The sequence below is a fragment of the Magallana gigas genome, chromosome 3, assembly GCF_963853765.1.
Source record: "Magallana gigas chromosome 3, xbMagGiga1.1, whole genome shotgun sequence".
Taxonomy (NCBI): Eukaryota; Metazoa; Mollusca; class Bivalvia; order Ostreida; family Ostreidae; genus Magallana; species Magallana gigas.
This window is the reverse complement of record NC_088855.1, coordinates 24878869-24896495: the sequence shown is the minus strand read 5'-3', so window position 1 is coordinate 24896495 and position 17627 is coordinate 24878869. Positions and strand designations below refer to the sequence as shown.

Genomic DNA, 17627 nt, shown 5'->3' with positions numbered 1-17627 from the left:
TAAAAAATTCCTTTTACGTTAACGAGTTACCGTTAATCTGGAATTGTTTAACGTAGATATATTTCTGCATTCGCAAAAAAAAATTTCCCTAAAAATTAATCAACAATAACAAACAAGAGGGCCATGGATATTCTAATGTTTATAATTAAGCCCCTTTTCTAACAGGATAATTTTATAGTCATATCACATGTTAAGCATTGCAGTTCTAAAAAGATCCTAAACAATTGTTTGTATGCGTGATATAAACCTACATCAAACTCTGAACCCCTTGTGAGGCATATAAAGAAAACCATACATAATAACATTTCAGTTTTTGTAAAGAATTAAATGTTTTCCTTTATACAATTGTATCCCAAATATGGCCCAACCCTACTCCTCAAGATTTCGATTTTAACGAATTTGAATATACACTATCTGATGTTGCTTCCACTGAAGTTACAGCTTTTCTAAGCAAATGATTTTTGATAAGAAGATTTAAAAAAAAAAAATTTATCTATATATTCCTATGTAAAAATTCGACCCCCCCCCCCATTGTGGCCCCATCCTACCCCCGGGGGTCATGATTTTCACAACTTTAAAACAACAGTACACGAGGATGCTTAAAAATAAGTTTCAGCTTTCCTGGCTGAATGGTTTTTTAGAAGATTATTGAAAATTTCACGAAAATACTCAATAATTTCAAATTATCTCCCCTTGTAAAAGGACGTGGTAATATTCAATAATTTTTCAATCATTTCCCCTTTTAAATGGGCGTGATTCTTATATTTGAATCACCTTTGTTTAAGGATGCTTTGTGCCAAGTTTGGTTGAAATTGGCCCTGTGGTGTTTTTTTTTCCTCGCTATATGAACAGGGGCTCGTTTCATAATGGGTCGTACGTCCAGACTTAGCGCTGCGCCGGTGTAAATACGAGACTAGTTCGAATTAAATAAATATTTGCGTTTCATTAAAGAGCGCAACTTTACGTCCGACTAAAGCCAAGCCAAAATTTTACGTCCACTTATAGGTAGGAGTAAGTTCGGACGTGAACACACAAGTAAGCATATATATTTTGAAAAGACGGTTGTATTTTATCTAATTAAGGAATGAATTCAATATTTATTTGTTTTATACGATATAAAATGGTCTGGGGTAGTTTACACTTTATAAACCGTAAAAAAAAGCGTAAACTGTTTCAAACCATTTTATATCGTATAAAACTAATAAATATTTAATTCATTGCTTATAATTTATTTTTTTATCTTCAAAACATCGCGAAATGATTGAAAACAAAAATGCATTAATTTTGTTTTATAACCCCTAAAAATAATTTCAATTGAAATGCGCAATGACAAAGAGCGACGAATGTCAGAAAATTGGATGTAAACATCAATATGACAACTTGTAAATTTACACCGACCCAGTAAATTCAAAATTTTCAAAATGATAAAAGTCATAAAATAACATATATTTTGGACTACCTAATTACTTAAAATGATTTGTTATACCCCTGTAAAACAGTTACTATATAACTTTGTTATACCCCTGTAAAACAGTTACTATATAACTTTGTTATACCCCTGTAAAACAGTTACTATATAACTCTATACGAAAAAAGTCCAGCATTTTGACTGTTGGACTGGAATTGTTGACCGGTGACGTCACATTCCGCGAAAACGTGTTATTGATTAGAAGGGATTTAACAAAACAGTTGTTGACTGTGTCTCGGGCAACAGTTGATCTGTCGGACAGAGTCGTAAACTATTGCCCGCGGCCTTCGGCAACAGTTTGCGAGCCGGTCCGACAGATCAACTGTTGCCCTCGACCCCAGTCAACAACTGTATACTATACAAAAAAAAGTCCAGCATTTTGACTGTTGGACTGGAACTGTTAAAACCGACTGTTAAAAAAGACTGTTGACCGGTGACGTCACATTCCGCGAAAACGTGTTATTGATTAGAAGGGGTATAACAAAACAGTTGTTGACTGTGTCTCGGGCAACAGCTGATCTGTCGGACCGGCTCTCAAACTGTTGCCCGCGGCCTGAAAAAAACATGACATTCCTCCCGAGTTAATATACAACTGGGACCATACCGGTATCAATTATGTACCTGTCAGCTCATGGACAATGGAGGTGGAGGGCACCCAGCGATTCCCCATAATTGGTCTTGATGACAAAAGACAAGTCACCGTTGTTTTCGCAGGTAATGTAGATAATTATCAATCTTATTATTTTGCTTGTAGTATCAATTAAGGGGAAAAAAAACAGAACAAAATTAACTGTACTGATATCTTCTAATTAATTTTTTAATCATTTTAGGCACATTGAGTGGGGATTTTCTAGCTCCACAAGTCATATACCAGGGGAAAACTTCTGCTTGCCATCCTGAGCATGATTTTCCACTGGCTTGGAACATAACTCACAGTCCTAATCATTGGACAGATGGAATACACATCGCGAGCAGAGGCGGATCCAGCAATTTGGAAAAGGGGGGGGGGGGTTCCAATTGATGAAAATCAATACGTGCAAAATTCATTATTTGTCAATAAACAAGGCCTTCTGAACGTTTTCCGTGCGTAATAAACATTTATCTCGTCAATATCTATTTCATATCTATTTTGATATCAGAGTGCACTGCATTATTGAGCGTTTTGGTTTAGGTAAGGAAGATTTGCATAATTTCTAGCCTTAAAAAACCCCCAAGTCTCTAGCAATGAAAATGCGTGTCTATGCTTAATAGAAATAAACACTAAGAAACAAAAGATAATTCAGAATAATTACGGCAAGCTATTATAAAAATGATTTTTTTATGTCTTTGATGTTTAAATTCTGAACTATTTATCGATTTTGATTTCTATCAATTACCTTCTTAAATAAAGGTTTAAATGATAGGATATGACAAAAAATGGGGATAGTTTATCTGCTGAATATGGAACATCTGTTATACAATTATACAAGCAATAGTCGTCCCAGGGAACTTGACGTGACCTCTGTAATGGGTGCGGCACATCATCCGGCACTAACAGATGCGATCAAATTGAGGAAAGTTTTATAAAGAAGCCATTTTCATAATGGGTTACATATAAACCCCCTACACGGTATTTTTGCAACATAATTTCCGATTTTTTGAAACAAAACAAAAAAGGCTTTCTTTTGTGTTTCATATGGGTACGAATGTACATGTAGCTAGCATTCCAGAAAAATAGAATAAGCGGGTCATGTAATTTTCCTTGTATTTTTCGAAAGGAAGTTAAACTTTCTATCATAATTAAGTTAATTAACTAAACAATACATTTGAAAGCATGCACTCGTACTTGAACGTCGTTTTACTCGATGGCTTGTCAGTTCAAAACTGTATGAACTATAATCGATTTAAAAAAATAAAAAAGAGCTGAAAATACATTTTAGATGTTATTATAAATCTTTATTTTTATTAGCGATACTGCGTAAGTTTATATATATATATATTTTATTTTCCACATGTTTACTCATGGAAGTGAACACCAGATGCTGACGGGGAGTACTTTTTTCGATAAAAAGATCGTTAGGGTTTTTTCATATAAGAAATAAATGTAAATTACGATACATTTGTACGTTGTAAGAGCAATTTTAAAAGATTTATTTGAGATAATTACAGTATTTATATTATAAATGGAATGGGGAAAATGCCTTTAAATGGTCATTACAAGTTTTCAAAAAAAAATTTTTATATGTCCCAGAGAAAAGGGGGGGGGGGGGGGGTTCCGACCCCCGGAACCCCCCCCCCCCCCCTGGATCCGCCAATGGCGAGTTCTAGTTCTAGTACCTCACTAAAACCAAGAAAAAGCTTGGTCTACCTTACACTCAAAAGTTACTGTGTATTTTCGATGTCTTCCGAGCGCAGATGTCGAGAGAGTTCGTGGATGATTTGAAAACGAAGAATATTGAAATTGTGTATATACATGTACCACCAAGCACGACGGACAAGTTACAGCCCATGGATCTTTCCATTCAAAAAGTCGTGAAAGACAAAATGAAACAGCGGTTTTAGCGATGGTATGCATCCTGTATTTCAAAGCAACTTGACAAAGGTGTCGACACAGAAACACTGAAACCTGTTGACTTCCGTCTATCTATTCTAAAACTGCTTGGTGCTAAATGGCTGGTAGAAACTTACATAGACATATGAAGCCAACCAGAGATGGTGATTAAGGGGTTCGAAAAAGCAGGCATTGCTGCAATGTGCAGAAAATCGTAACTCAAAAGCTACTCTCCAACAGATTGTGAATGTGATTTAACATCGTGATTGTGTTATAGTTTTAATGTATTTTTATGGAAATATTTTAATGAAATTTTTCTAAAATGTATTTTAATAATTTTAACCATTTAAAAAATGTGTTTTATGTATTTTAATGTGAATATTTTTATGACATGTAATATTTTAAATTGCTTTGGTGTGTTCAATAAAAAATAAAAATAGACTTTATTGTTTAAATGTCTAGTAATAAAATTCAATAAAAATAGACTTTAGTGTCAAAGTGAAATCGCAAAAATTAAAATCGCAAAAAAATAACTATACCTATTTCAGGATCAAATCGCAAAAATTTGCACCCGCATCAAAAACCAGTTATAATATCTGGATCACCTTTTTAATTTGTAAACAATACGGTAAATAATCGTGCAAATGTCAAACAACTCCACACACGGATAGAATATTTATAATTACCTAGCTAGGATTTTTTAAAACCTTAACTTTGCTTTTCTCCAATATTTTTTCTAAAAATTATTCGATACTGGAAAATATTAATAAAACAAACTAGTAAAAAAAATACATCAAGTTAGTTGAATAATTCAGGTAAAATATATCATCAGTTAAACAATATTTAATCTATTCAAAACGTTATTCACTTTTTTGCACATATACCGTTGCAGTTATCAAAACAATGATTCAATGCTTATATTTACAATTAACGGAAGAGCCACTGGAACAGCCGAGTTTTGCTGACAAAAATAGTGCACAACGCTATTAATTCTAATTACACAATTTTATTTTTCATTTTAATTTAAACACATTTTATTGAGAAATCATATGGATTGGGTAGCAGGCAAAGTCTTTGCACTTCATTTGATATATTAATAAATTGGATTCATATAAGTGTTGAAAAATAACGTGAGGTCGTGATCCGGTTTGAAGTCGCAAGGAGAGTCAGTCATGTTCTTCGAGAAATACTGAAGGAAAGTTGTATTCATACGCACCAGTTTTATGTGTTAATAATAATTATCACTCAAATTAATCAATGCAATTTAATAGGGGAAAGAGATTGAATGTATATGTTGATAATATGAACGTCACAGATTTCCATGAATACAAGGAAAGTGCACTCTGAAAACTGAATGGAATTATATAATAGTCTTAATGGTTTCCCAATTATCTTTCCTTACGGAGAATTTCGAATTCGTGTGTGTGGTTTAGGTCAAAAATAGTTTTAAAAGTATGAATGTGTCAAGATAACTGATTCATCATCCTGACACATTTTCACGACCTTCACTCACACAAATGTGACTCAGTACAGCCCTACATGTATATATTCACACCTGTGAAAGTACGAAATATTGCTGGGGTAGTTTTATGTTGAAACAAAAGGTTACAACTCTTCTATTTCATTCATTATACACTAAACTTCACTAATATGCTGTAACTCCGAACTAATTAGAACACAACTGGACACTTAATAAATCTTTGAAGACCAGTTGGGCAAATTAAAGCTCCTACAAACTTCAATGTACAATTTAAATTGCGTGAATATTCACAACGATTAAAATTTTGGAATCAAGAGAACCTTATTAACGTCGTATTTTATTTTTGATGTTTAACTTTATTTGGAGGGGGGGCATGTACACACAGACACGTTACTATTAAAACTTTAAAAAAATTATATTATCATGGATTTCCGTTTGACCACCATCTTACCTTTTAAGAATGTTCTATTTCCCAAAAATATATATCAAGAAATGGAAAAACAGAGGGCGTCAATATTACCGGTGTCGTCTGCATTAATAAATCACTCAACGTGTCAGTCGGGCCGTCAGCGCGCGCAGAGTTCCGTGTTCATTCTCAACTTTCATGGATATTAAAAGGGACAAAGAAACAAGATTTTCTTTCTGTGGGTTAAGTTGTCAACATTGTGAACTTATTTTTAGAGTGAAGCCGTCCCGACCCTCAAGAAAAATCTGCATGTATATTGTATGCTCTGAGGGATATGAAAGTCAAGTAATTATCCATTATGTAAGAGTATGAAAATGAATAAAGTTATTGTAATTAATACATCTAAACAGTATACATATATTGTACTAATGTTATACTTTGATATAAATTTTATCATTGTTTAATGATCTTTCAGGGCTTATATACACTACGAATTAAATTAATTGATGAAACGAACCATACAGAAATTTTTGTTCTCGATTATTGAACAAAGATGTAACAATTACATGCACACTTTACTTACCAATATGAGCAAGACAAACTCACATGTGTGTTGTGTGTTTCCCTTTCTTTAACATATACTCTACTTAGGTGCAAAAGGGTCACAAAGTCCATGAATAATTAAGAAAACCAGCTGTAGCTGGATTAAGCTTCCAAAAATACACATTATCAAAATTGTGTATTCTCTTTACAATATGAAATTCGTTATGTCAGTAGAAAATATACAAATAATTTGGTTTTTTGGTATTTATTTTATATAATTATATTGTAAAACAAAATTTATAAAAACCTTCATCATACATAATTTGAAACATATGTTAAGATATCAAAGTAAGCTCCACAAAATTTTCAAGGTATGTACATTCAACAATCCATAAAAAAGTTCAATAAATTTTTCACAATATTCCATTAAAATGTGAACCACACGGCACAGTTCACAAAATGAAACTATTTCATCTACCACTTCATTTGAAATTTGATATAAGGAAGTATATCTTTGTTATTCCAAAGTCTTTACAATACTAAAATATCAACAAGAATGTGTGTGTGTTTATATATATATATATGCCCCGTTTATCGATTGGTCGAAATCTACATCGGCAAAACTGATAAGTAACTGACAGGACTGAAATTGACACGCCCTTTTTATCGATTGGTCGAAACCTACATCGACCTAAGAAAAATCACGGACTGCACGAAATAATCATGACGTGGGAGTAGCGATCATTGCAGAAAAAAAATTACATAACCCGGGTTATATATTTTTCTGCAATGTCGCTACCTTCATATCTCGAATAAATCACGAAAGAAAGCATTTCAAATATATATATATACACACACTTTGGTTAATATACGGATCAGACAGTATACGAAATGAGAACACTAGCTTAAATGTCGTACAAGTGTATTAAAAGAGACAGTTCCACCATTGTTTCCTTTTACAAGTATATAACAACAGCACTATATCCTACTCAACCTTCGGGAGACAAGTTATGAGGATTGTTGTGCATCTTACTGGCAGTTTTAATTGCCTGATATTGTTATCTACAGGTAAATGTCAGACCCTGTGACGGGCAGCACCAGAAACGGTCTGCTAAGGTGGTTGTAATCAATTTGTAAACACTTCCTGAGGCACAGTGTCAACAACTGCACACAGCTCGACACCTACTACCTTCAGCTTCAAGATATTGATTTAATAAACAAAAAAATAATTAGGTTTACACTGACAACCTGTTAAGAAAATGAATAATCCTAGATTATTCCTCTGAAAGGCAGTGCTCTTAAAATAAGGATAATGACAATAAAATTTGGATTCTGTAGAAATTTTGCACAGTTGTAAACATAGGTTATTATACTTTTAATTATTACAGGTGACACATTGAAAATTTAAGCTTCATATTACAAATTATATCCACTATGATTTTTGCGAATATAAAAGCAAGCAAATATTGGTTATTTTAAAACGAATAACAAAACAAAAGGCCCATCGGGCCACAATGCTCACCCGAGCAATATAAACCATAATACACAGGGTTCACAAATTTCACAATTTTGGTAGAGGAATTTTGCTTCATAAACATCAGAGTCATGCATTTAGTTTATCTCCCCCTGCCAAGGATAGTGAGAAGAAGTTTTTCTAAGATTTAATACATTTTTACTATTATTACTTATTACACGTAGGTTTGTTACTGATTGACTCAAGAAATATATTGGTTGATTCATCTCAAAGATGGCAAGGTGAAGCGTTTTGTTTACCCGAGGACTATCAAGTGACACATCTTGTCACAAAAAGATATGATCTACGCAAACCCATGGATACAAGTTGGCTAACATATTGTCTAATTTAACTCATTTAAACTCTTCAAAATTATCAATCACCTTTCAAATACTCTTTGAAAATCTTCGCTTCACCCAGGTTCACTTAGACTGCTTTATTGCTATTCAACTTTAAACATTTTCTCCCTTTTCAAGTGCAGAGATCTGAACAAATCTTGACGCTGCTATTAAGTTCTGCTCCAGACACAACGTGACGTCATTATTCAAAGGGCAGCTACTCCAAATATTTTCAATTTTAAGTAATATGAAATGTTGAACTGAGTAGGGGAAGCATTGGCCAATGACAGCCATATTGCCGAATATTAATTCTCACCTAACATGGCCACATCCTATGACCTGAAACCCTGACTCTGGGGCCATGAATTTTATAAAATGTGTAGAAGGCTTCATGTACAGCATAACCATGAATCTAGTTTTTCTCAAATATTAATTAGAGTAGAGAAGGTTTTTGAAAATTTGGTTCTTTTTGCTTCTTTGGCCCAGCAAATGAGGCCCCAGTGGTGATTTGATCATAAATTTCACAATTTGAATTTCTGTCTTCAAACCAAAATGAGTAATAATTTGCTTTGTAGTTTTCAAGAAGTTAAAATATATAATTGTTAACAGACGATTCATGACGACATAGACCAATTACAATAGGTCACCTATGTGACTCAGGTGATCAGAACTTTAGCAAATTTACAAAAATTCTTTATCATCTCTACTGAAAAGATGGCCTGGCCCTTTATTTTAACAACGTTGAATTCTCTTAAGCTAAGGATGCTTTGTGCAAACTTTGGTTGAAATTGGCCAAGAAGTTCCGGCGAAGAAGTGGAAAATGTAAAAAGTTTACAGACAGAGGGATAGACAGACAGACGCCATACATAAAGTGATCAAAATAGCTCAGTTGAGCTTTCAGCTCAGGTGAGCTGGAAAAAAGAGAGGTAATAATTTATAATAATGATATATGCATACATTAACACACACATTAAATATTTTTTTCACAGCAAATGCAAATGACATGTTCACATAAAACATAATTTATTGAACATTGTGCTACATTATGGATTTAGTTTTCTTTCAGAAATTAACATATAACTTAAAAAAGAAACTGGACGGAGAGTTTCTTGACTTGCTTCTGGTATGTCATGAAATTGGCAGAATGATCAATGAACCTTGAAATGAACCATGATAAGAAAAATATTAGTGAGCTTCAATGAACCTTGAAATGAACAATGTTAAGAAAAATATTAGTGAATTATCTTTAACACTTCAGAACCTTGGGTTTTTCTATTGTTAAAAAATAACATGACAAGTTCTGAAAAGTATTGAAAAAAATGGAAATTAACAAACCATTTTTAAAAATTCTCTTCAATTAAAAAAGGGATAATGAAATGAAATACTTGATTGCACCATTGAAATTTCACTGTGATATGATAATGAAAGTTTGCATGTACATACTATAATAAAGGTAATTGCATCACTGAACACAGAAGTAGTTTGTTCCCAACAAACTCTGAACACCATACAATTTTTGTCAAGCAATATTTTCTTTACACTAACATTTTAAAAACGAAGACAAAACTACTTATAATTCTAAAAAAAAAGAAGCAAAAACAAAAAAACACAACAAAAACCAGAAAGGAAATTCAGACTTCTTGAAGTCAATACTCTTGTTCACAAAATAATTCTACTCAAAATAGGAAAATATCAACAATCATTAGTTAAAACATTGTGTTCTTTGACTGGTGATTGTTGATATTTGTAAGTCCCAGCAGTAACCCCCCCCCCCCCCCAAAAAAAAAAACAAGTCCAGAACATAGATTTCTATACCTCTACATAAGAATATAGAATAAACAACAACCTGTTTGAAATCTGTAACAGCTGTCTTTTGCATAAGTAAGCATCAATATACCAACCAAACCTAATTTTTATGCAGCATAGATCGTTGTTTAAAATTTCCAATCATTCATCAGTCCTTGGTCTCTTAGCCTCTCGTGTAAGAGATATTGTGTGTTTAAAAGTGTATCGTGTCACTTCATAGTAACCTGGACAGTATGTGGAGGTCTGGGAAATGGAGCTCTGTGAATTGAGGGTGGTGGCACTGTTGGAGTCTCTCTGTAAGACCTCCTCTATTAAGCTGTTTTTGTAATCAGTCAGACCCTTCCAAATTTTGTTGCGATGTGAAGTTCCAATTTTCATCTTCTGCAGATCCTAAAATACATCAACAACTGCATGAATAATACTGCCATCAAAATGATTTTCAGTCAAATTCTTATGACAGATATCCCAAAGTCATTTTCTTATTGATGAAAGAGGCCAAAAGGCCTTGCCATCACCTGAGAACCATAGCCTGTAGATAGACATGTCAGGGAGTCTCATGTGTGCATTTTAAGCTTCAATGGTGTCTATGCCCTAACTCAAGATTCCCCTAACTGTTACCCCTGCTTTTATTATTTGATTCTCTGCCCAATGGGCAGTGACTTTCACAATTTAAGAATAGTACAATATGGACATAATAACAATGCATTCAGTTTATATCCCAAGTCAGAAGAAAATATTATACAAGAGTCCAACAGGCCAGGAGTTGATGGTCACCTGTGTACTATAGCCTGTAGATGGACCTGTCAGGGAGTCTCATAATTTAAGGTAACTCACTACACCTTGACTTATCTTTTAAAAACGCTACATTACAAGATGGCAATTTAAAGGTTTTGCTAAATTGTTTGTATTAATCTATTTAGTTGTTTATTGTGATAGCTCTGTGGTTGTGAACCGCAGACAAGTTTGAAACTTCTTGGGACTTTTGTTTCCATTTACTGAATTAAACTTTTAAAAATATATAAGAAGATGGGTGGATAAGGCATGTAAGATGCCCATACGAGGAATGATTAAATATTACAAAATTAACATATCATTAAATCTGATAATTAAAAAAAAAAAATAATAATTAAAAACAGTGTATATTTAACGTTAAATAATGAGTTTTTGACTCTTGAAAAATTAAAATGTCATCCAATCATTTCGATAAAAACGTCATCAGACGCAGAATTGCAAGAGCACCAGAAGTTATAAAATGATTGACCACCATTCTTTCTTTATTATTATTTTCGTAAATTACTCCAGTTTGAAACAGAATTAGTCCATAATTTTTGCAATTTATATTTTCCTTTCCATAAGGATTATTTATGCTGCATTACGTTGATTTGAATCAGTAGTTCTTGAGCAGAAGATTTTTAAAAATGCACCGCCTTTTTCTACAGTTTGAATGTTTTCTCCGCTTTGAATAAGGATCGGTCTTTCATTTCTGCAATTTATATTTATCTTACCATAAGAATGCTTTGTGCAAATTAAACTGAAATTGGCCAGGTGGTTCAAAATGTGAAAGTTAACAAATGGACGGACGACGGACAAAATGTGATCAGAAAAGCTCACTTGAGCTTTTAGGTCAGGTGAACTTAAAAAAGAAGAAGGCTAGACTGAAATCCAATCTAACCAACTACAAACATTTTGTTGCATCAATACAACAACCTGGATCATTAGACCTTTAAAACATCTTATCAAAGTCATATAAAAATCTATGGAATCATTAGATCATACCTCCAATGTGTAGTCCTCCAACTGGCTCATAGTCACCAAATTCTGCTGGTGAAAATTATCAATGTATGCTGAAAGCCCTAAGCTGGTCAACCAACTAAAGAAAAAAAAAGATCTTCTTTGTAAATAAATTTTCAATCTGTATAATGCCAAAAATACTCTGGTAGAATTGATTCTAACAAAGATGTAGTGTACCCTGCAATGCTGCTGTTGCTGCCATTCAACAACTCCTCCTTCACCTGAGCATCCCCATTCTCAATTGGGATCACCTGAACAGAACCATTCTGTGAGGAAGAAACTTGGACATGATTGGCCACCTCAGGGGTGAATGGGAGGGTAGCCTGTCTGGTCTCTGTCTGCAACACTACATCAGCATCTTGACTGTGGACTGTCATCGTGGCCCTGAAATATATAAAAAGCCATTAAGTTTTCTTGTGCTGTATTTATAATTACAATATCTATTTAAATGTTTTAACAATTGCAAAATGGTGCAAACAACATGTTTCAATTGTACAGTGCTTTCAAAAGAAACCTCATGCCCTTGACAATCATTATAATGCCAATGATGCTGATAAGCATAATTTCATGGCTCAAAATTATCTCTTCGTCTGACTTTACTTCTTATTTTCACTGCATCTCCAAATTATCGTAAAACGGTCAGTGTTAATTATAGATTAGGTATCGATATGGTCAATCATCAAACAATTATCACCATGCAGGACAAGTGTCGCATAAATAAACAACCCATGACACAGGTCCCGCGCCTAACACCTGGGACTGCAGTTTGACTTCGAGAGGTCAAGGGTTTCAAGAGATCAAGAGTAAAGTTGCTTAGTTACATGTATATAAGGGAAAAAATCGGGACCCTAGACTCACTTCGAGTGATGGAAGTTCGAGCCATTGAGAGTTACCTGTATAACATCAAATATACAGTTAAATGTATTATATACAAACAGAAAATGCACATACATGTACTAAAAATTCACTTCCATGCTAAACAACAACAAAATTTTAAATCAAATTTTGGAGCAATTCCTGTGATGCCCGGAAGTTATGACGAATCAAATGAAATATGGTAAACACATGTACATTTATAGGTCTATCATTCCATAAATGTTGGTTGCTCAAATAAATACCGTTTTTGAGATTGCGTTGAGACAAGGTTTTTTGTTTGGGACAGGAAACGAACAAACAGAAGTGCTCAATAAAAATTGACATTTCAATTTTTTGTGTATTTTCCTATTGTACATTATTTTTCATCAATTTAACTAAAACTGTCAAAGAAAAACAGTTCAACTTATAAAGAACTTAATTTGTTTGAACCCTTACAATGAGGACCGGAAGTAACGGTTGACAAAATAAAACCTGCTAAACACATCATTATTCAAATGTCTATCATTCATGCAAGTTTTGTGTCTTGATCACATACATTTTTTGAGATCTCAAGGGTATGAAATTTGTATAAAAAAAGCCATCCGAGATATTGGAGATATCTCACTTGAAATAAAATGGTTTTGTTTACTTGACATCACATAGATAACATATGTAAGGATCTATACTAATCTATTCATTCTATGCAAAATAAATTAATTTGAATTACTTCCGGTGACGACCGCAAGTTACGATGAACAAAACAATATAGTTTAATTGCATATACAAATATAGATTAATCATCCTACAAAGTTTGGATGTTCAACTCTCTATCATTTGTGAGATCTTGAGGTGACAAGCTTTTTGTTGCCGTTGGAAATGGAAGACCTTAATACCGCAATTAAATTCAGATCTATTTCGATTAAAAGAATGTTGTGTTCATTTTGAGTATCTACTTCTCTTACTTTTCACATCAATGCAGTTCTCAAAATTGTTATTTAGTCAGTCTTTTTTTTTTTTTTTTGGTGAACACAGATTTCATTTTATAGAAAACACATTGATTTTAATCAGAAAGATAACTTAGTTTGTGGGGGCATAATTATTTTTTTTAATTTGGTTCATTTAAGAAAATAGGGCATGCTTTTTATTCCAAATCTCGCTTGAAAGAATACACTAAGGCCGACATAGCAATGCAATGAGTGACAACACTATTTGATGCAAGAGTTTAACAGGTTGAATCATGAGTTGAGTTATGACACTGTTTGATGTTCAGTTTAACAGGTTGAATGACAAGTTGCAGTTTATAGAAGAAGCGTTTTAATTGGCCAATTTGGTACCCCCCACTCTTACGCAGTATTAATATTTCATTTACCAGCTGTCAGGCCAAATACATGTTCTGTGACATTGAACCCTGTATCGCAAAACTAAATCACTACAAAGAGTTCTCTCAATAATTGCCCTTCTTGTTTTGTTTTCGGTGTAAGCCACACTGTCTTGTACATAGACGTTTTAAACCATAATAAAGGTTCCCAATTTCAATTTTTTTTAGAGAAGTGCTTCATTGATTAATTCCACCATTTTTAATATCAATTTAATTTGAGGCAATATTTATTTTGTTGAAGTTTATTCCAAAGAATTTCCAACAATACTGACAATAAATATTACAAAAATTACATTTTATTCAACTTCAATTGATCAATGCCACACTTACTTTTACAAGTGTGCATTTAAAGCATTTTATTGTTTATATCAACATCTTTCTTTTAGCTAATTGATAAATTAATTATGAAAAGTAAGTAAAATTTACTAAATTACTGTTTATGTACATAAGTACGTAAGCTAAAAGAAACATCTAAATCGTCTCCTGTGAGACTGATTCTGACTTCGTCATGATTATTTCGTGCAGTCCGTGATTTTTCCTAGGTCGTTGTAGTTTTGGACCAATCGATAAACAGGGCGTGTCAATATCTGTCCTGTCATTTTCTTGTCAGTTTCAAGCCGCTGTAGATTTCGACCAATCGATAAACGGGGCGTGTTGATTTCAGTCTGGCTGTTTCTATAGAGCTATGAATCAACTATACCGTAAGAAAAAAAAGGAATAATACTTGGTGGATGTAAATATATGCCTATAAACACAAAACTTGCAATTTACAGCACAAATTTGTTCAATTTTGGATGGATCAGTGATTAACCTTTTTTGTAACTAAACCCAGTCGGTAGGAATAACAAGTTTCCCCCCAGAGCACTTCTTTCTGAAAATTCAATAATCTATTTACTAGAATTAGTAAAAAGAAAAAACTCAATGAAAAGCTTCCTCATAAGGAACAGAATGAAGAAAGAACAATCAATTCTTAAGAATTTTATTTCATATACAAATATAGTTTTCCATGCAGTGATCATTTATTCCTGACTTAATATGATATTTTTCAAAGAAATTGCAATATTCTAGCACAATAAATCTCTGAAGTATCTTGAAGGTAGAAACAAAATAATTACAATGCTGAAAAACTTTAAATAAAATATTTACAAGTGAATAACTAAATAATAAGTATTCAGCACTAATAAAAAGGACGGATGTAGTTACCATAAATACTTATGTTATGACAACAACAAATATATGAATAAAAAATAATAATTCTGAATTGCAACTATAGAGTCCCAGATCCTTTTACGAAGCAAAAAAAAAAAAGGAGCTCTTTACAGAAGATTCACATATCCAAATAAGTTATGCATAATAATATTCAAACATCAATAGATAAAGCAATTCAGTAATTGCATAAATATGAACACATTGTAAACAGAGAAATAATATCTCTATCAAAATCAATTTTTGAATATGATTGGATATTTGGCTTCATAAACTGAAATGCCACACTTTCGCAAAATGACATTATCTGAGCACGAAAGAAGTCCTACAGAAGCGTGCCAATAATCTGTCATAAAAACCGAACTGGTTCCACATCAGGTCTGCTCCCAAACACAAGGGCACCACAAGATCTATATCAAGCAGGCCGTTTAATAACTTTGCCAGGCTTGGTTTTTCTCTTCATCAGTTTATTTTTGCTTTCACGGGCCAGAACTACAGACAGCCACCTACAACAAGTCAGGCAAGATCAGCGCTAAAGTCTAAGTAATAGTATCTTCTATGTTTCAACTTCAGAGAACATAAATTGGCTTGTGAAGCTGAACTCCTGCTTTAGGTTGAGGTGGCTGCCATTGAATACTGAGGGAAAGTCTATTTCAGGTTCCAAGCAATTCACGATAAAGTCACTATTTTCATATTCTATAGCTGATGCACAATTATCTTGCTCTACTGAAGGCCTGCAAAAACATTAATTTACAGCTCACAGGGTATACAATAAATCAAAGTCCTGGTCAAGACTCAGTAATGAACAGGTCTTTTAGGTCAGAAAGAAAGAAGTGCTCATGCAATGTCCTTTGATTAGTGATAATGTGAATGGGAAATGTCTCCTTTCCATGCAAGTTTCTGGATACCAGAAAATTTGAAGGAAAGGAGGATTTGTGGACAGAACTAGTAAAAAGATTTACAAAGTGTTTTTTCTATACTTTGTGCATCTTTTCTCATCTTAATCCCTCTTGTTCATTTAGCGGCCACCCACACCTCTTTCACTCAATTTACAAATGTGAACCAGAACTTGTATATCTAATTCTTTAAGTATTACAATGGAATTTAACTCATTGTTTATAATGAGGTTTAGTTTTGACTTAACATACAACACAGCTAATAAAATGCTTTCATTAATCATCAATTTTCTTTCAAGTAATCTTTATCAACATTTTAAGAAAATTTAGGAGATTGAATGGAAAACTTCAAGAAAGGTGAAAGAAAAGTGTTGTTTGATGAAAGCAATCAATAGAAAACTTAACAAATAGAGATCAAACAGCTATCACACCTCAACCAAGATTTCCTGTTACATGATTTCCAAAGTTATGACCGTTCGATAAAAGTAAAGACACTTACTGTCTATTAACCTCCACCTGCTGCTGCTTGTAGCGATCCACCTGATTCTGTGGAACCATTGAGGAAAGCTCAAGGGAGTCACGCAGTTTACATAGAATTTCAAAGTTTTCCTTTCCACGTACCTAAAATCAAGATATCAATTTATGAAGTCTTCATTTGAAAAACTATGATTATACATTCTGTCCTGGAAACCAAAATAAAGGTTGTAACACTTACTGTGAGTGTGTAAGAGTCTTCATCGTCATCTAACTTGCGCTTCTTTCCAGGGACAATTGTAGTAATCTCAGTTCCATAAGAAACTTTGCTACCAACTAAAATACAAAATAAAATAGATTTTAGTCAGTTATATATACAACAAACATTCTGAGAGTATTGCATAAGCAATACACATCCCCTATCGGTTTGTATCATTTTATGAAAGCTTTGAAGCATACAACTATTTCAGAACTTTAATAAACGAGATGTCATGCTTTAATAAGATAAAGAAAATCGGAGGAAATTCCAACAATACAGTTGATATCCAAACTAAATACAAAGTAAGTAAAATAATACTCTTCATTAAATTTCCTGTAATTTTGCCAAGTCCATGTGCTGGTAGAAATTTGTGAAAACAGTGCACTGTTATGCAAAATATCATTTTTTACAGTCTTCTGTATCCCAAATCAAATCAAACAATTCAACAGCCCAACCCCATAATGAACCAACAAAAAACAATTAAAAAACCCTGCTGATATTATTACTGTTCAACAAGTTTCATATTATTCCTTAAATGCATAGAGAACTAGCTGTGTCGTAACGCCACAAATCCCCCCGCAGGTGACCAAAATCCACGAAAATTACTACTTGTTTTTTTAATTAAAGAGGCATACACCCGACCTGTATATTAATAAGATACATCCATATATCAAATTTGAGTTG

General features: G+C 33.2%; 2 protein-coding genes across 6 annotated transcripts in view; both read right to left on the bottom strand.

The window, feature by feature from the left end:
- LOC105340403 (chloride channel protein 2) overlaps window positions 1-6090 on the bottom strand; it is a 74223-nt gene extending 68133 nt beyond the window's left edge. The window contains exon 1 of one of the 2 annotated variants that reach the window (XM_034482434.2): window positions 5930-6090. The gene's annotated coding sequence lies outside the window, so the exon portion shown is untranslated. The remainder of the gene's footprint in view (window positions 1-5929) is intronic. The other variant, XM_066079062.1, reaches the window with a different exon arrangement.
- Window positions 6091-9015: 2925 nt separating this feature from the next.
- LOC105340434 (cellular tumor antigen p53) overlaps window positions 9016-17627 on the bottom strand; it is a 34844-nt gene continuing 26232 nt past the window's right edge. For 3 of the 4 annotated variants that reach the window (XM_011446475.4, XM_011446489.4, XM_011446506.4), the window contains 5 exons: window positions 16926-17020; window positions 16710-16831; window positions 12053-12259; window positions 11861-11954; window positions 9016-10474 (listed from right to left, as the gene is read on the bottom strand). In XM_011446475.4, the coding sequence (XP_011444777.1) occupies window positions 10226-10474; window positions 11861-11954; window positions 12053-12259; window positions 16710-16831; window positions 16926-17020 (767 nt within the window). In that variant the 3' untranslated portion in view covers window positions 9016-10225. Of the gene's footprint in view, window positions 10475-11860; window positions 11955-12052; window positions 12260-15070; window positions 16049-16709; window positions 16832-16925; window positions 17021-17627 lie in introns of those variants that run through there. The other variant, XM_011446498.4, reaches the window with a different exon arrangement.